The 20049-nt window shown below is 42.5% G+C and overlaps 1 protein-coding gene across 4 annotated transcripts in view; it reads left to right on the top strand.

Annotated features, from left to right (window-relative positions):
• LOC106988669 (orphan sodium- and chloride-dependent neurotransmitter transporter NTT5-like) overlaps nucleotides 1-17089 on the top strand; it is a 33607-nt gene extending 16518 nt beyond the window's left edge. For 3 of the 4 annotated variants that reach the window (XM_027038069.2, XM_015087134.3, XM_027038065.2), the window contains exons 2-12: nucleotides 10416-10832; nucleotides 11275-11432; nucleotides 11623-11749; nucleotides 11943-12118; nucleotides 12315-12425; nucleotides 12602-12843; nucleotides 14204-14390; nucleotides 14792-14993; nucleotides 15113-15272; nucleotides 16401-16563; nucleotides 16775-17089. In XM_027038069.2, the coding sequence (XP_026893870.1) occupies nucleotides 10493-10832; nucleotides 11275-11432; nucleotides 11623-11749; nucleotides 11943-12118; nucleotides 12315-12425; nucleotides 12602-12843; nucleotides 14204-14390; nucleotides 14792-14993; nucleotides 15113-15272; nucleotides 16401-16563; nucleotides 16775-17020 (2112 nt within the window). In that variant the 5' untranslated portion in view covers nucleotides 10416-10492 and the 3' untranslated portion in view covers nucleotides 17021-17089. Of the gene's footprint in view, nucleotides 1-10398; nucleotides 10833-11274; nucleotides 11433-11622; nucleotides 11750-11942; nucleotides 12119-12314; nucleotides 12426-12601; nucleotides 12844-14203; nucleotides 14391-14791; nucleotides 14994-15112; nucleotides 15273-16400; nucleotides 16564-16774 lie in introns of all 4 variants that reach the window. The other variant, XM_027038066.2, reaches the window with a different exon arrangement.
• The last annotated feature ends 2960 nt before the right edge of the window (nucleotides 17090-20049 follow it).

Raw genomic sequence — 20049 nt, 5'->3', positions numbered from 1 at the left:
CGATTTTTTAAATTTCCTTTTTACATTTATTTATCTTTGAGAGACAGAGCACAAGTGGGGGAGGGGAAGAGAGAGAACGAGACACAGAATCCAAAGCAGGCTCCGGGCTCTGAGCTGTCAGCACAGAGCCCAACGCGGGGCTCAAACGCACAAACCATGAGATCATGACCTGAGTCAAAGTCGGACGCTTAACCGACTGAGCCACCCAGGCACTCCTCAGACTTTTTTTCCCACAATCTCTTTCTCCCTCATTCTTGGACTTTTGATATTGTCTCATAGGTCCCTGAGGCTCTGCTCATTTTATTTGCAATTTTTTTTCTCTCTGTTCTTCAGATTGGATCATTTCTAATGTCCTATCTTCATATTCCATCTAATGAATTTTTAATTTGCAATATTTTACCTCTTGGCTCTAAAATTGCCATTTGGTTATTTTTTTAGTTTCTATTTCTCTACTCAGAACTTCTGTTTTTCCATTAATTTCGAGAGTTTTCACCTTTACCTAATGGAGAATGGGTATAATAGTTTCTTTAATGTCTTCATTTAGTTTTTTTTTTCCTAATAAATAAAATGGTGGAATAGGAGGTCCCCAGCTCACTTCCCTCAACACGCACACAGACAACAATCCAGCAGCCATCCACAGAAAAAAAAGTGCCTTTGTGGGAGCTTTGGGATCCTAGTAGGAGGTTGTGAAACCCCAGGAAAGCCCAGGACTAAGGAAAACTGATTTCAGGAAGCAGGCTCTAACCCTGGTGGAAAGCCAGCCAAATGTGGTGCTGGGTACAGAATAATAACCCCATCTCTTTATGGACTTGGCTCCAACCCCACTTGGCTGCAGTCCTGCAACCGGTTCCATCCACCAAGGCACCAGGAGGAGCCATGGTCATCTCCGCCACCAGTATCAGGCCTGCCAACCTTGGACACAATTGCAGATCCTGAAGCATCCCTGTGACCCAGCTCAAGCCCTACTCTAACTGCCAGTCTAGAGTCAGACATGCTTGCACAGGGGCCCTATGGGAGACATGCTCCTGGTAACAATCCTGCTAACCTTGGTTCTGACTTTGGATCCTGAAGCAGCTCTGTAACCTTGTTTCAGCCCTGATCTCAGTCCTACCTACCCAGGGATCCAGCACTGCTGGTCTTTTCTCCTCATAGTAGGCTTACCAACCTCAGTCCTGGCTGTGGACCCTGAAGCCAGTCCCAGCTACATACTTTGAAATGGCCCTGAGACTCAGTGACAACTCCTCTCTGACATGGTTGGAAGCCAGTTCTGACCACCCAGGAAACTGGTGACAGACCTGCCCCTCTGAGCCTCTAATGGCAGGCCTGTCGGCCTAGTTCTTGACTGCAGAACCTGAAGCAACCCTGTGACCCCGTTCCAGCCCTGCTCTACCACAGTTCCAGAGACAATCTTCCCACCCAGGGACTTTCCTAGGGACATGGTGCAAGTGCAGTCAGGGATCTGTGGGAGCCATACCCATCTGTGCCTGATAACAGACCTGCTGTCTGTGGACTTGACTGTAGCAATTTTACAAGTCCACTATTACCTTGATGCCAAAGCCAGACAAGGAGACTATGAGAAGAGATCATTACAGGCCAATATTTCTGATGAACATAGATGCAAAAATCCTCAACTGAATACTAGCAAACTGAATTGGTAAAAGGATCATACAGCATGATCAAGTGGTATTTATCCCAGGGATGCAAACATGGTTCAACATATGCAAGTCAATAAATGTGATACATCACATTAACAGAATGTAGGATAAAAAGCATATGATTATCTAGATGGGTTAGGTGCATTAAGGAATCGACTCCTGAAACCATTGTTGTACTATATGCTAACTAACTTGGATGTAATTTAAAAAAATAAATAAAAATTTAGAAAGTATTATATGATTATCTCAATAGATGCAGAAGAAGTATTTTATAAAATTCACCATCATTTTATGATAAAATCTCTCAACAAATTAGTATAGAAGGCATGTACCTCAATATAATAAAGGCCATATATGAATGCCCACAGCTAACATCATACTAAAGGGTGAAAACTCAAAGCTTTTCCTCTAAAATCAGGAACAAGATAAAAATGCTGTCTGTTTCCATGATTATTCAACATAGTACTGGAAGTCCTAGCCATAACAATCAGACAAGAAAAAGAAATCAAAGGTATCCAATTTGGGCAGAAAGAAGTGAAATTGTCTCTATCTGCAGATAACATGATTTTATATACAGAAAACCCTAAAGATTCCTTAAAAAAAAAAACCGTTAGAACTAATAAAAAAAATTTAGTAAAGGTGCAGAATACAAAATCAGCATACAAAAATCAGTTGCACTTCTATACACTAACAACCAACTATCTGAAAAACAAATTAAGAAGACAAGCCTGTGTGGGACGCCTGGTTGGTTCAGTCGGTTGAGTGTCCAACTCTTGATTTCAGCTCAGGTCATGATCCCAAGGCCGTGGTATTGAGCCCGACAGGCTCTGTGCTGAGCATGGAGCCTGCTTACGATTCTCTCTCTCTCTCTCTCTCTCTCTCCCTCTGTCCCTCTCCCCCGCTTGTGCTCTCTCCCTCTAAAATAAAAAAAATAATTTGAAAAATTAAAAAAAAGACAATCCCATTTACAATAGCATCAAAAAGAATAAAATACTTAGGAATAAATGTAAACAAGGAGGTGAAAGATCTGTACACTGAAATCTATTAAACATTGATGAAAGAAATTGAAGACACAAATAATTTAAAAGATACCGTGTTTGTAGATTGGAAGAATTAGTAACAAATAATATGTGTCAACATACCCATATAACCCTAAGTGATCTACAGATTAAATGGGGTCCCTATAAAAATTCCAATGATAATTTTCACAGAAATAGAAAAAATTCTAAAATTCATATGGAGCCACAAAAGACCCAAGTAACTACAGCAATACTGAACAAGAAGAAAAAAACCAGAGGCATCTCACTTCCTGATTTCAAATTATATTACAAAGCTATAGTAATCAAAGCTGTATGGTATTGGCATAAAAACAGACACACAGATCAATGGAACAGAACAGAGAGCCCAGAAATAAACTCACATATGTTCAGTCAACTAAGGTATCAAGAATACACCATGAGGGAAAGGATAGTCTCTTTAATAAATTGTGTTGGGAAAACTGGATATTCACATGCAAAAAAAGGAAATTGGACCTTTGTCTCACACCATACACAAAAATCAACTCAAAATTGGTCAAAGACTTAAATGTAAGACCTGAAACTATTAAGACTCCTAGAAAAAAAAGCATATGGGAAAGCTCCTTGACATTGGTCTTGACAATGGTTTTTCAGGGGATGACACCAAAAGCACAAGCAACAAAAGAAAAATTAAAACAAGTAGGACAGCACCAAATTAAGTTTCTGCAGGGGCGCCTGGGTGGCTCAGTCGGTTAAGCGTCCGACTTCGGCTTGGGTCACGATCTCGCGGTCCATGAGTTCGAGCCCCGTGTCGGGCTCTGGGCTGATGGCTCAGAGCCTGGAGCCTGCTTCCGATTCTGTGTCTCCCTCTCTCTCTGCCCTTCCCCCGTTCATGCTCTCTCTCTGTCTCAAAAATAAATAAAACATTAAAAAAAATTTTTTAAAAGTTTCTGCAAATAAATGAAATCAACAAAATGAAAAGGCATCCTATAGAATGACAAAATATTTGCAAACCATATATCCATAAGGTGTTGATAGCCAAAATATACAAGGAACTCACAGTATTCGGTGGCAAAAAAAAATAAACAAAATGGAAAAACACCGAAATAGACAATTTTCCAAAGTAAACATACAAATGGCTGATGGGTATATGAAAAAGTGCTGAACATCACTAACCATCAGGAAAATTCAAACCAAAACCATAGTGGGAGATCACCTCATGACCTTAGGATGGCTATCATGAAGAAATCAAAAGATAAGTGTTGGCAAGGATGTGCAGAAAACGGAACACTTATATACTGTTGGTAGGAATGTAAATGGTGCAACCATTATGGAAAACAGGATAGTGATTCCTCAAAAACTTAAAAATAGACACACCGTATGATCAAGAAATCTCACTTCTGGGTCCATATCCAAAGGAACTGAAATTAATATCTTGAGGAGATATCTGCACTCCCATATTCATTGTAGTAGTATTCACAATAGCCAAGATATGAAAACAACCTAAGTGTCCATCAACAAAGGGATAAAGAAAATGTCACACACACACACACACACACACACACACACACACTGGAGTATTATATAGCCTTAGAAAAGAAGGGAGTCCTGGTGTTTGTGACAACATGGATGAACCTCGAAGTCATTATACTAAGTGAAATAAACCAGGCACAGAAAGACAAATACTGCTGATCTTGCTTATATGTGGGATCTAAAAAAAGTCGAACTCCTAGAAACAGCGAGTAGAAGAATAGTTACCAGGGGATGAGGAGTGAAGGAAACGTGATGTTTGTTGGTCAGCGGGTACAAACTTTCCGGTATAAGCTGAATGAATTCTAGAGACCTAATGTATGGCATGGTGATATAGCTAATATACCTATAGTTAATAAGGTATACTTGAAATTTGCTAAGAGAGAAGATCTTAGGTGTTCTTAACACACACACATACACACACACACACACAGAGTAACTGTGAGGTGAGGGATAAGTTAATTAACTTCATGGGCTGATCATATCACAATGTATACATATATCAAAACATTACATGTTATTCCTTAAACATATACAATTTTTACTTATCAATAATACCTCAAAGCTGGAAAAATATAAGTACTTAAATTTTTCTTTTAAGATTTATTCATTTCTCAGAGAGACAGAGCGTAAGCAGGGGAGGGGCAGAGAGAGAGGGAGACACAGAATCTGAAACAGGCTCCAGGCTCTGAGCTGTCAGCACAGAGCCTGATGCGGGGCTTGAACTCACGGACCACGAGATCATGACCTGAGCTGAAGTTGGACATTCAACCGACTGAGCCACCCAGGTGCCCCAAAATGGGCTCCAGGCTCTGAGCTGTCAGCACAGAGTTCTATGCAAGGCTTGGACCCATGAACACAAGATCATGACCTGAGCCAAAGTCAGATGCTTAACTGACTGAGCCACCCAGGCACCCCTGTACTTTTAAAAATAGTAAGTCTTTGTCTAAAAATTCCATCATCTGGGTCATCTCAGGGTTGACATCTGTGGATTGTCTTTTCCCTTGGGAAATGGTCAGATTTTTCACATGTGTGTGTTTAAGTGATGAGTAAGTTTGGACGGTATCCTGGGAATTTTAAGTATTATATTGCAAACTCAGGATCCTGTTAGTATTCCTTGGAGAATGTTGGATTTTGTTGGCTTGTTTGTTTTAGCAGGCCATCAACCTGGGTAGGTTCAGATGGCAGGTTCTGTCCCATCTTCTGTGGGTGTTGGTTACAACGTTAGTTCAATCTCTAAAGCCTTTGCTGTGCTATTTGGATTAGCATGTGCCGCCCTGGGGTTGGTCTGTGACTTGAGCATTGGTTTATATCATTGTTCAGTTTTCAGAACCTTGTTGCTCTTCTTCACATTTGTTTCCTGCTTGTGTAGTGCAGAGGTGAGCCTCTGAGGTGAAAAGGGAAAATTAGTAATGTCCCTACCCCCTTACTCTCTAATACATAGGAGTTTCTTTTCCTGATCCTTTGGAAATAGGAGGCTTCTCCTAGAGTATCTGCTGTTGGTGCTTGTTGCACAGTTACATGGTTTGGCTTATTCTTGGATCAGGAGACAAAGGAGGGAAAAGAAATATGAAATTCACCCCTCCCTCATTATAAGTCATTATTCAAGTTCTAACTTAAATCCCTGGTCTGCTTTTTTTTTTTTTTTTCAGTTTACTTTTCAAAGTTCACAGGCTCTTGTTTCTTATATGCTATTTAAGATTTTTATCTGTCATCAGTGGGAGAGGCTGCGTATCATTACTTTACTTCATCTTGGCCAGCAACAAAGAACTAGTGTCAGTCTCTTCATTATTTTCGGTACTTTATTCTTCTATATAAATTGTAAAATCTTTTTAGCTTTCATGAAAAGTTACGTTGAGATTTTGGTTGGAATTGCCTTCAATCTATAAATCATTTTGGGGAGAAATTCCATTCTTACAGTATTGAGTATTTATATTCGTAAACATGAGATGTTTCTGCATATTTAAGGTCTTGGTTTAACGTTTAGGTTTATTTCTTGATGCCATATAGTTTTTGTTGCTGTTGTGAGTGCCATCTTTCTATTTTAAAATCTACTTTTTGGGGCACCTGCGTGGCTCAGTCATTTGAGCAGCCGACTCTTGATTTTGGTTCAGCTCATGATCTCATGGTTTGTGGGTTTGAGCCTTGCGTTGGGCTCCACACTAACTTGCTTGAGACTCTCTCTCCCTCTGCCCCCTCCCCACTCATGCTTTCTCTCTCTCTAAAATAAAACAAAACAAATAAAATATATTTTCTGTTTATTATTGCTTTATAGAAATCCAGGGTTTTTAGTTATTTTTCCAATGTTTATTTTTAAGATAAACCTTTTTTTTTTTTTTTAAGTAAGCTCTATGCCCAACATAGGGGCTCAGACTCACAACTCAGAGATCAAGATTGCATGCTTTACTGGCTGAGCCAGCCAGGTACCCCTAAGATAAACTTTCATTAAAGTATCCCAAGTCAGGGGCGCCTGGGTGGCCCAGTCGGTAGGTGTCCGACTTTAGCTCAGGTCATGATCTCACAGTTTGTGAATTTGAGCCCCGCATCAGGCTCTGTGCTGACAGAGCCTGAAGCCTGCTTTGGATTCTGTGTCTCCCTCTCTCTCTGCTTCTCCCCCACTTGTGCTCTCTCTCTCTCAAAAATAAATAAACATTTAAAAAAATTTTTTTTAAAGTATCTCAAGTATGTCCAAATCGTAATTATAGTTATCACATAGTTATAACTTATCACAATGTAAGCACACTACCCTGGCTTTTGACACCATGAATTTGTTTTGCCTCTTCTTGAACTTCATATAAATGGAATTATGTACTGTGTTCTTTTCTGGGCCTTGCTTCTTTCATTCAAAGTAATATTCTTTTTTTATGTTTATTCATTTTTGAAAGACAGAGACAGAGCACAAGCAGGGGTGGGGCAGAGAGAGAGAGGGACACAGAATTTGAAGCAGCTCCGGGCTCTGAGCTGTCAGCACAGAGCCCGACGCGGGGCTCAAACTCATGAACTGCGAGATCATGACCTGAGCCGAAGTCAGATGCTCAACCTACTGAGCCACCCAGGCGCCCCTCAAAGTAATATTTCTGAGATTCATGCAGGTTGTTATGCATATCAGCAGTTCACTCTTTTTATTATTGTATACCCGTTATATGAATATACTATTACTTATCCATTCTACTATTGAAAGAGATTTGGGTTGTTTCCAGGTTTTGGCAGTTATGAATAGTACAACTATTAGCATTCTTGAACATGATTTTTGGTGTACTCATGTACACATTTGTTAGATGGTCACTTTGGAATGGATTGTAAAATGTGAAAATAAAGTATGTAGGTACATTCAACTAGTTTAGTTTTTTTTTTTTTTTTAATGTTTATTTATTTTGAGGGAGGAGGGTCAGAAAGAGAGAGAGAGATTGAGAATCCCAGGAAGGCCACATACCCAGCATGGAGCCAGACATGGGACTCTCTATCTCATGACCGTGAGATCATGACCTAGCTTAAATCAAGAGTCGGACACTCAACTTAGCCACCCAGGCACCCCTCAACTAGTTTTCTGAAGTAGTTGTACCAATCTCTGCTTCTACCAACTGTGTACGTGAGTTCCAAAAGTTTCCACACAAGCCATCATTTGGTTTAATCAGACTTTTTCATTTATACTAGCTCATCTAGTGGGTATGTAGTGATCTCATGTGATTTCCTCCCAACATCTTATTTTGTTTTATTTATTTATTTATTTATTTATTTATTTATTTATTTTTAAATGTTTTTATTTATTTTTGAGACAGAGACAGAGCATGAGCAGGGGAGGGGCAGCGCGAGAGGGAGACACAAAATCCGAAGCAGGCTCCAGGCTCCTAGCTGTCAGCACAGAGCCCGACGTGGGGCTCAAACTCACAGAGTGTGAGATCATGACCTGAGCTAAAGTCAGATGCTTAACCGACTGAGCCACCCAGGCGCCCCCAACATTTTATTTTGAAAAAATATTTAGGCATACAGAAAAGTTGGAATATTTATACACTGACCATCCATATAACCATCAACCTCGGTTCTACAATTAACATTTTACTCTATGCAATTTATCACATATATATCCATCTGTTCTTATTGTGGTTTTAGTTACATTTTCTTGTTGACCAGTGAAGTTGAATAATGACCACCATTTCCTATGGCTATTGATTTGTATATATTACAAGCCTTTATTAGTAAGCTTATTCAAACTTTCTTTTCCCTTCCCTCCACTTTTTAGCTTGTCCACTTTTTCTTATTTATAGATATTTCTTTCTTTTATAAATATCATTTGGGAAACAGGCCCTTTTGGGGTTATATATTTTGTTAGTTTCCTACTGTTACTCTAACAATAACTACAAACTTAGTGGTTTAAAACAACATGAATGTATTATCATACCATTCTAGAGGTTGGAAATCTGAAATCCATTTGGCTGGGCTAAAAGCAAGTGTCAGTGTTCCTGTGTTCCTTACATAGGATCTAGGGAAGAATCCATTTCCTAGAGTTTTCCAGCTAGCATTCCTTGAATCATGGCGCCTTCTTCCACGTTCAAGGTGCATTACTCCAACTTCTGCTCCTGCGATCCCATTTTCTTCTTGGATTCTGACTCTTCTACCTTCCTTTTCCCATATAAGGATCCTATAAATACATTGGGACCATCATAGATAATCCAGCTAATCTCCTTTCAAGATCCATAACTTAACCATATTGAAAAGTCACTTTTTCCATGTAAAGTAACATATTCATAGGTTCTAGGGATTAGGATGTGGATATCTTGGAGAAGGGCATTATTCTGTCTACCATGTATGTTGCAAATATCTTCCACTGCCTTAGGGCTTGTCTGTTTATTCAATTACTGTTGTTTCCATTGAAGTTTCTAGTTTTAATTTAATCCAATATGTCAAACTTTTCCTTTATGATTGGTGCTTTTTGTGTCCCATTTAAGAAATCTGTGCCTACACTCAAGTCATGCCGATACCCTCCTAGGTTTTTCATCTGGGATGTTATTGTTTTATCGTTCACATTTAGAACTTCAATCTTCTCTGAATAGATTATTGTTTAATATGTGAAGTTGGGGAGGCCAGGGTTCACTTATTTCTGTGTAGATATCCAGTTCCTCTAACAACCAATGATTCATTGATAAGAATGCCCTTTCTCTACAGCTTTGCAGTGCTGTCTTTATTGTAGATCAGGCACCTATATTTGTGTGAGTTTCTGAAATCTCCCAGTGGTATCCACAGAACTTCCTGTGGTAATGGAAATGTTTGATATCTGTCCTTCCAGTATGGTAGCCGTATGGCTACTGAGCACTTGATACATGGCTAGTATGACTGAGGAAATAAATCATTGATGTTACTTAATTTTAATTAAGCAGCCATATGTGGCTTGTAGGCACCATATTAAACTGCAGCACATTGATCCATGGATCTATTTATGCCATAGATCCCTGTGCCAATACCATACTCTCTTAATTACTGTAGCTTTATAATTAGTCTTTACATTTGCTTCTTCTCTATCAAGATTGTATTAATCATTCTAAGCCTTTTGCTTTCCATGTACACTTTATTTATTTGTTTTAAAATGTTTGTTTATTGAGAGAGGAAGAGCGAGCATGAGTGGAGGAGGGGCAGAGAGAGAGAGGGAGAGAGAGAATCTGAAGCTGTCTGCACAGAGCCTGATGCGGGACTTGATCTCATGAAGCGTGAGATCATGACCGGAGCTGAAATTGAGAGTCGGTTGCTCAACTGACTGAGCCACCCAGGAGCCCTTCCATGTACATTTTAGAATCAGCTTGTCAATTTGCCCAAAAAACCCTGGTGTGATTTCAATAAGAACTGCATTGAATTTATAGATCAATTGGGGATAATTGACATTGTTTTACTATTAAGACTTCTAGTTCACAAACATGCTATATCCCTTAATTTTATTTTCTCTCAATAATGTGTGTGTGTGTGTGTAAAGGTCTTGCCCATCTTTTGTTAAAATTATTGTTACACATGTTATGTCTGTTGGCATTACTGTACATAGTATTGTTTTAAAATTATTATTTTCTAAAGGCAGGCATATCCTTGGTATGTTTTCAAGGGTGGAGAACTCCATGTTCGTATCCACATAAGGATAAGAGGGTTTGGAGGCCTCAGGGGTTCTTGTACAACTAGTCTTGTCTTTACTTAGCTCATATATCTAAAGTCTGTAGTTCTTGATGTCCTTAAGGTCAACAAGGAAGGAGGCCTCACCCCTGCAGAAGCAGGAACTAGAGTCCACCCTGGATAACAACTGTTAGTGAAAACATGGAGGGCCAAGATGAGAAATCCCAGACATCTAGACCTTCGGACTCCAAATCCTTGACTATTACTTCCTCAACTCCCCAGCTATTAAAGTCTGAGTTGCCTACTGAGGAATTGATGGGGAAGGGACAGAAGCTTGACACTCTGTCACCAAACATTTGGTCTGATGAAGATAATGATGAAATATTGGAGACCACAGACAGTGATGAACTGAAGGATAAAGCCCCCCCTGATCGACCATACTGGGCCAATAAAATTGAATACCTTCTGGCCCAGGTGGGCTTCTCTGTGGGGCTGAGCACCATCTGGCGCTTTCCTTACCTGTGTTTTCACAACGGAGGTGGTAAGCCTGGGGACCAGGAATCATGGACCCATAAGGGGGTGAGGAGCCAAAGGACTGTCCTTGCTACTCCGAGGTCTCTGAGATATGTGGGGGGGGGGGGGGGGCGGGATTTGGGATCCTGACTAGGACAGGAGGCAGGTACCTGAACACCTAGGATGTTGGGTGGGTGGGAGCAGGGTAGCTGAACATTAGGTTCATGAGGATGGTGGAGCTGGAGGCCTGGGTCCAGGGTGGGCTGGAAACTAAGCATCTGGGTCTTCCAGAAATTGGGGGAGAAGGGACACCTGGGACTATGAGGGATGTGGAAACAGTTGAGCCCTGATGCCTGTGGCCCTGAGGGAGGTCACGGGGGGCGGGAGGAATGTGTTTTCCTGGCCCCCAAAGAAGTCTAGGCACTGAAAACCCAGGTGGTTCTCAGAGCCCTCCTGACTCCCTTGCACAGGCAGTTTTCTCATCATCTACATCCTCATGCTGTTCTTGATCGGGGTTCCTCTTCTATTCCTGGAGATGGCAGCTGGTCAGAGAATGCGTCAGGGCAGCATTGGTGTATGGAAGGTCATCAGCCCCTGGATTGGTGGTGTGGGGTATACCAGCTTCATGGTGAGGAGTCCTGGGCTGCCCCGGCCTGCCCTTTACACCCCATTCCCACCCTGACCCTTGTCCTGGGATGGGTCCCATGACTTCACTTCCACAGGTCAAGTCTCTTCAGTTCCCAGTCCTCTGTCAGATCCCCTGCTTTCTGCTGGCCTACCTTTCTTCTCCTGTCTCCAGAATTCTCCTTGGTCCCTAGGTGTGCTGCATTGTGGGCTTGTACTACAGTGTGCTCATGGCCTGGAGTCTCTTCTATTTAGTTCAGTCTTTCCAGTCTCCACTGCCTTGGTCAGTGTGCCCCTTACTGAGGAACTCCAGTACTTACGGTGAGAAGAGAGGGAAGAAAAGGGCAATTGGGAGGGCTGAAAAAAGGATAGGGAAATGAAGAAGGAAGAAGATTGTTGAGAAAATTGGGATGAGCAGGAAGATGTTGAATGAGATTGGAAGGAGGAGGTGGAGGGGAATTGGAAGGGGGAGTCACGTGGTCTTGCAGCTTCCTCCATGCCCAGTTCACCTCAGATCCTGAATGTGTGCGGACAACATCCACTACGTACTTTTGGTACCAGAATGTATTGAAGGCCACAGACAAAATCGAAATGGGTGGGCTACCAGTTAAGCATCTCAGTGTCTCTGTCTTTGTGACCTGGTTAATTATCTGCATCTCCATGATCAGAGGACCCAAGTCCTCTGGAAAGGTGAGCCACTCTCTAACTTACTAATCTGATGGACTCCTTTCTACCTGAGACCCCCTAATATTCTCCTAACCTGATGCCTGTAGGCCTCTACCTTCTAACACATACTAATATGACCTTTGACTCAGTAGCCTTTGATCCTACTGTCCCAGCATCTGTCTTTGCTGAACTCTGTTTCTGAATCATACTTCCCACTCAGATGCTGTATGTCTCAGTGATCCTTCCCTACTTCATCCTTCTCTGTCTCCTTATCCGGAGTCTCACGCTGGAGGGTGCAAAATTTGGTCTCGACAGTTTGTTGGCTGCCCAGGTGAGGTGTCCCCTGCCCTTGAATTCTCTTACCCACATGGGGGGTTGTCAGGGACAGGATGGTTGTCAGTCTGGTAGAGGTCCTCCTAGTTCCCTCCTTCACCCCCTCCTCATCTTCCATCAGATCACAGACCCCTCCTCACTTTATATCCCAGTTTGCATGGTACTTCTCCCCAGGTGCCAGCTCTGTACTCTGTGGAAGTGTGGCGCCGGACAGGGAACCAGATCTTTTTATCCATGGGCCACGGCTTTGGCAGCTTCATCGCAATCAGCTCATACATCCCTCGATCCAACAACTGTGTCATGGATGCCTTTGCTGTGGCTCTCCTCAACTTGGTTGCCTCACTGACCGCCATGGTGTTTGTATTTGCCACAATGGGCCACTTGGCCACAAAGAACAACAACAAATGTTACGTAAAGTGAGCCCAATATTTCATATGCAGATCATCAAAAAGACCAGTCTTAGAAATAGCTGGTGGAATTCCAGCCTAGGCCCCCATCTAGGCTCAGTCAGTATGGGACCCTCAAATGGGAGCATCCTAAACTGTAGAAACACCTGAATCGCTCCAACTCTGTCTCTTTTAGGGCTGCCTTTCTAAACTAGTAAAGCCCCAAACTCAGAGGTTTTCAATGGTGTGTTCACCCCATTCTTAACGGGATTGTCATGGGAAATTAGGAGAATAGCTTTAGCTGAATCATTAGACAAGAGGCAAAAAAAAAAAAAAAGACCCACAGTACCACCAGAGCCCCCAGAGCCCATTCCTGATTTTCTTCTCCTATAAGATTCATTCTAAAAAATATCCATGAAACATTTATAAAACACCTCCTATCTGCCAACCCTGTGTTGAGTTCTGGAAACACAACCAATGGTGAGGCAGACCACCATCCCTGCCCTAAAGAAAACCACAGTCTTTTGAGGAAGCAGATACTAAAGATAATCACAAAGTAGATGATAACTGGTAGTAAGGGATGATGAAGAGACACAGAAGAGCAAACCACTAACTTCCTGGGGCAGTCAGAGAAGACCTTCCGGTGGAGGCAATCCCAAGCTGAGTCTGTCTCCTGACAAATAACCACCACTTAACATGCTTTCATAATGTTTCCCATTCATAGACCTACATATAAAAACATATCATTAAAAAGATCGGATCACACCATACTACTTTTCTGCAGCTTGTTGACTTGCCCTTATGGAAGTAAATCTTGAATAGCTTTCCATGGCAGTAAACAGAGTTTGGGGGGCTGAGTAAGGATGTGTAGGAATTTGCATATGGAGAATGGTATAGTGGTAGAATTTGGGTAGACTGGGATCAGAGTGGGTGGTGCTAGGCAGAGAGAACACCACGTGCCAGAGATACTGAGCAATGGGGAGCATGGCAAGTGGAAGCAGGCTTAATGGTTGAGTATGTCCAAAATAGAGAAGGTGAAGAGTTGTACATTAAGAGATTGGAGAGGCCAGCAGGTCAAGGAAGCTGAGAAGCTTTAACGTCATCCTGAAATTGTCTAGTAGGAGGTATAGGTCCTAAAGCCCTCCATGACACTGTAGCAAAGACCCCTCCAGGTCTTAAGGCAGAAACTCTGTGGCCTCCCGCAGACACATTATGAAAGTAGGTGTCAGGCAGTGAGGGCCAGGACCCTGGAGACCCAGGTTTCAGTGCAGGCTGCACATTAACCAGATCAAAAACTCCAGACTAGTGGTTTTCCTTCTTGTGTGAAAGATAAGAGAGAAGTTATCTTAAAGGGCCAAATGGTTTTATGTGATTCTACCCCTGTCCCCAGGAATGCCAAGACAGTGATGAATCTGATAGTTACCGGGGTGCTGCCTCCTGAGGTCCAGCCCCCAGACAGTCTGTATTATGAGCCAAGCTCCATCTACCCCAAATGGTTCAAGAACCTTCCTGAACAAATGAAAAGCATGATCCTTCCCCATTTGTCCAATTGCAACTTATCTGAACAATTGAAGGAGGTAGGTAGGGGTTGGGGATGGGGTCCAAATGTTCCCTTCAAAGCCCCCAGCACACCAGAAACGTCAGCTCTCCTTAGGTGCCTCTAGAATTCAGAAAGGCAATTCTCAGCAGCATCCTGAACAACCAGGACCAAGGTTCACAGTATCCTTCTGTGATAATGCACGTGTAGCCTCCAGAGCACCAAGCACTAGAGTTCATATTAAGCCTGTTCACCCCATCCCCAAAGAGTTGCCAGACTAGCAGCTGTTGTTGGAGGAAGTCCTCATGCCTCAAGGCCAGAGGAGGTTAACAATGTCCATCGACAGTGCTACAGGTCGTTTCCTAGAGGAGGAGAGGAGAATGCAGTTAGGGTTCTACAGAATGAGCTCAGAGCCCTTACCATTCCTCCCTTCACTCACAGGTTATGGAGGGTCCTGGTGTGGCCTTTGTGGCAATCACTGATACCATCTCTGTGTTTTCTGGATCCACTCTCTGGGCCATCGTCATCTTCGTGTTGCTGGCAAACCTGGGGCTGAGCACCATGATAGGGATCATGCAGGGCATTATTACCCCTCTCCAGGATACCTTCGCTTCCCTCAGGAAACAGACAAAACTGCTTACAGGTACTCGGACCTATGACCCCACTCCCACCTATGGCCATTGTCTAGCTTAACCCCACTGGGACTCTTTTATAACCTAGTCTGAATTCTGACCTTGATACAAATCTGATGTTTTCCTTCAGTGGGCATCTGTGTGCTTATGTTCCTGGGCAGCCTCATTTTTGTGAGACCTTCTGGCAGCTACTATGTGAACCTGCTGGATGATTACTGGGCATCTCTGCCCCTCCTCCTCATTGTCATCTTGGAGAATGTGGCCATGGCCTGGATCTATGGAGCCAGGAGGTGATGTCCCAAGCCCAGGATCTCCAGCCATACACCCACACAGCTAGGGTCTCTAGGGAGTGTCGGCCCCTCTTGCTCTCACTGCCAGGTCTCTGATCCCAGGGCTTATGGAGAGCCCCCAGGAGGGTGGGAAGGAGGAAGGCCTGGGCTGATGCCTGGAGAAAATAGCCGTAAAATGGAAAAGCAGTGAACAGACTATATCAACTCCTAGCAGCTCCTGAGCCCTACTTTTAACCAGGGTAGTGTGGGCATACAGTCCCTCACTTCTCAAATGTGCTCTGGACCAATAGCATTGGCATCGCCTGAGAGTTTATTAAAAATATAAAACCCTGGACTCTACCCCAGACCTTTGTATCTGAATTTTAACAAGAACCCCAAGTAAATTGTCTGCACATTAGCATTTGAGAAGCATTGTGTAATCCAAATGTGGCAGCATTTCTAGGTGATAGTGGTTCTTGGCATCAGTTGCTGATTCATACACTCACTCTCAAATATTACCCAGAGTGTGCCCAAGGGGCAGGCAGGCCTTGTGAGCCCTGGGGATACTGGGATAAATTAGACCGCGTTTCTGCTCTCGGAGTCCAAAGGAGATGTATGTAAGCGGATTTGGGGGGCAGGGTAGTAAGCCTATGATAGAGGCAGCCGAGGGTACTCTGGGAACACAGATGGTTATGTCAAGAAGATTGAAGGGTCAGGCAAGGAGGGGATGCTTGAACAGAATCGAGACAGATGAAGGGGAGTTTGTCAAGGGAAAGAAAAAAGGAGGGCATTCTAGGCAAAAGGAACCCAATGTACATATATGTTGGGGTTAAGAAGGTGCACCAAAGAAAGCTGGATAAGTGGGATTGAAGAAACTACATTAGGAACTCAGCCTTTGTCCTGAGGGTGATGGAGGAGAGAAATGTTTTTGTTTTGTTTTTTGTTTTGTTTTGTTTTAATCCTGAGGCTGGGACAGAAATCAGACTGAAACGAGATGAATTAGAGGGAAGAAAACTGGTTGTGGAGGTGAACAGAAACGTTTAAGAAACGTGAAGCTCTGTCTCCCAGGCTGGGTTTGGATTGACCCCTCCACAAGGCTGGGAAAGGCCTGAACAGGCCCCTCCAAAGCCTTGTGGCCCTTCTTCCCAGGTTCCTTGCAGACCTGATTATCATGTTGGGCCGCCCCATCTCCCCCATCTTTCGTTGGCTGTGGTGCTTTCTGTCTCCATTTGTGCTGCTAGTCCTGTTTGTAAACACCCTGATTCATCTGTGTCGGAAGAACATCACCTACTTGGCCTGGGACTCAAGCATTGTGAGCCGCTCTCTCAGACCCCAGAACCCCTTAGGGAGCGGGTGAGGACTTTGTGATCTTCTCTGGCCTCTAAGACTCTGCCACCTTATTCTCGGGTTCCCTGGGGACCCAGTTATCTAGTCTCTTGTCTCGGTTCATGTCCCTACCCCCAACCTCTGTAGCCTTCCTCTTCAGAGAAACTGGGTATTCTAAATCTTCCCTTTCTCCACAGTCAAATGAGGTGATCCGAACTTACCCATCATGGGCTAAAGTCTTGCTCATCATCTCCATCGTCATTACCATCTTGCCTATCCCTGCCTACTTCCTGTACACACTCATTGATGTGGCTTTTCCAGTCTCTGTGATTCACAGTGAGGTCACAGTTATCTTCAAACCTGAAGCTAAAGGGAACTCGCTGAAGCCCCATCCACAGCTTCAGGTGATGCAAAGTCAAAAGGTTGATAAAATGGATAAATAACCAGGGAAAAACCTCTCTGCCATGTGAGTAATTCATCTTGGAAATAAAGACTTGGTTTATTTGGCAAAACATCACTTTTTTTTTTCAAAGTGGAACTCCCCGGCTGGCAACTTGACGTTAGAAAAGGTAAAAGTAGCAATTGCTAATGTAACTGGACTCAAAGATGTTTTGTTTTCCTGGACTGGGAAAGTTTTTCTGGCCAGATGGAGGTTAACACAGCAGTCATTCTCTGCATCTCCTACACTTGCCCTCACCAGACACATAATAATAGTGTTCTTTGACCTCCAGTATTTGGTTGATGGTGACGGCTGACCCCTACTTCTCCTAGGCTGCCTTCCTCTTGGAATTGGTGGTACGTGTCAGGTCTGATCCCTACGAAACTAAGGTAAAAATGGTGCTAGTACCCGTGAAACTTTGCTTTCGTCATGAAAAAAAAATGCCCAACTCCCACTCTTGCCTTCCATTGACTTTGTTCAATTCAAATGCTAGAATCCCAGGCCCTCTCTGCCTGGCCCTTCCTGTAAGGAAACAGATAAGAGACCATAGTCTCAGAAAGCAGTGGAGTTACCGATTATGGCAAAGTGGTTAACTATCTGCTAATTGGTGACTTCCTCCTGTCTCTCTTAAGCAGGAATAGCTGATCAATTTACCAAGTCTACCAAGGAGCTTAAACCTTTATCCAACATTATATATTTTTCCTAAGGTGGTCTAGGAGCCTGAAGGAAGGATATTTGCCAGAGAATGAGGGAGACAGTAGAGGTTAACTTCAGAGTTTGAAGACTCAAGGAGGACTTCATTGAAGGCAATATGACAACAAAATAAGACAAACAAGACACACCATAGATTAAGACGCCTAAAGTGTAACATCAAGTATATTTCAACAATCCTCTTTATTTCTTTAAAATTTTTTAAGTTTATTTGTTTGGGTGAGAGAGAGTGAGAGTGAGAGTAAGTATGCAGGGGAGAGACAGGATCCCAAGCACTAACGGTGCAGAGCCTGAGGTGAGGCTCGAACTCATGAACTGTGAGATTATGACCTGAGCTGAAATCAAGAGTCAGATGCTTGACCGACTGAGGCACACAGGCACCCCAACAATCCTCTTTAAATGCATAGATGAGCTTAGAAGAAATTAAGGGAAATCTTTAAGAGGTTCAAAAATTAGGGGCGCCTGGGTGGCTCAGTCGGTTAAGCGGCCGACTTCGGCTCAGGTCATGATCTCATGGTCCGTGAGTTCAAGCCCCGCGTCGGGCTCTGTTGCTGACAGCTCAGAGCCTGGAGCCCGTTTCAGATTCTGTGTCTCCCTCTCTCTCTGACCCTCCCCTGTTCATGCTCTGTCTCTATCTGTCTCAAAAATAAATAAACGTTAAAAAAAAATTTAAAAAAAAAAATTAAACCTAAGCTTGGGGCGCCTGGGTGGCTCAGTCGGTTAAGCCTCCAACTTCGACTCAGGTCATGATCTCATGGTTCATGGGTTCCAGCCCCACATTGGGCTCTGTGCTGACAGCTCAGAGCCCGAGCCTGCTTCAGATTCTGTGACTCCCTCTCTCTCTGCCCCTCCCCTGCTCGTGTTCTCTCTCCCTCTCTCTCTCAAAAATAAATAAACATTTAAAAAAAATTAAACCTAAGCTTGAATTCAGCAAGGGTTAAAGCTAGTAAATGCCAGTGTAGGAACCTAGAGATTTTGGGTTTAAAGTTTAGGTGAAGACTAAAGAAGAACTTGGGTTCATGGAAGAAAAGGAAATCCCCACACATAGAAAGCTATGAAAGGGTTAGATAGCAAGAAAATATGTATGTATTGCTTCTGTTTCTGATAGCAGGCAAATAATGTCTTTTTTTTTTTTTTTTTTTTTTGAGAATTTGTAACCCGAAACCTTCTCTCACATGGAATTTTGGTTCAGATTCACACATGCATAGTCTGAAAAACCCAGTTGAGATTAATATAAAAGATGCCGGTGGATAGCAACCTTGCCTCCAGCACCTGTCATAAGTAAATATACATAATCTCTGGGGGAAACACAACCTCTCCCAAGCCCCATAGCGTTTCATGAACATGAGGTCACAAAAAGAAATCACAAAATATGCAAGGAAAAAGGTACCCTAAGGGAAGATTAGAAGAAAAAAAAAGTAGTAGAATTAGACCTTCAAAAACCTAATGTACTGGAATTAACAGGTACATAATATAAACTCAATATGCTTAGTATATTTAAAGACAAAAAGAGTTGAAATTAAAAACAAGATACAAAAGACTCAGAAATGATCAGGGTATTTGTAAAAGAACCAAAAAGAAGTGAAAAATCACAAAGATTAAAAACATCAATGGATGGGTTAAATAACCAATTAGAAAACTAGAAAGAGACATATGGAAATAAATTACCATCAATGTAGCATGGAGAAACTATAGTATTAAAAATATGAGATTAATCATATGTGGAATTTAAGAAACAAATGAAGGGGCACCTGGGGTCTCGGTCAGTTAAGCCTCTAACTTCGGCTCAGGTCATGATCATAGCTCATGAGTTCAAGCCCCGAGTCAGGCTCTGTGCTGACAGCTCAGTGCCTGGAGCCTGCTTCAGATTCTGTGTCTCCCTCTCTCTCTGCCTCTCCCCAGCCTGCTCTCTCTCTCTCTCTCTTTCTGTCTCAAAAATCAATAAATATTTTAAAAAATTAAAAATTCTTGGTATATTAGGGAAATTAAGCTTTTTGTTATAAATGAACTTTTATGAGTTTGATGCCTTTTAATTTGTTTTATTTTCTTATTTTTTTAATTAATTATTTATTTTTTAGTTTACATCCAAGTTAGTTAGCATATGGTGCAACAATGATTTCAGGAGTAGATTCCTTAATGCCCCTTACACATTTAGCCCATCCCTTTTCTTATTATTTTCCCTACAGAGATTTCGTTTTTATATGGTCAAACTTACCAAATTTCTCCTTTATGGATTCTTGTTTTTATGTTATCCTTAGAAAGCCCTTCCCCGTGCCAAGATTATAGAAATGTCTGCCCATGTTTCTTCCTAGTGAATTATGT

Source organism: Acinonyx jubatus, chromosome E2, assembly GCF_027475565.1.
Source record: "Acinonyx jubatus isolate Ajub_Pintada_27869175 chromosome E2, VMU_Ajub_asm_v1.0, whole genome shotgun sequence".
Lineage (NCBI taxonomy): Eukaryota > Metazoa > Chordata > Mammalia > Carnivora > Felidae > Acinonyx > Acinonyx jubatus.
Note: the sequence above shows the minus strand (reverse complement) of the source record. Positions and strands in the feature narration are given on the sequence as shown.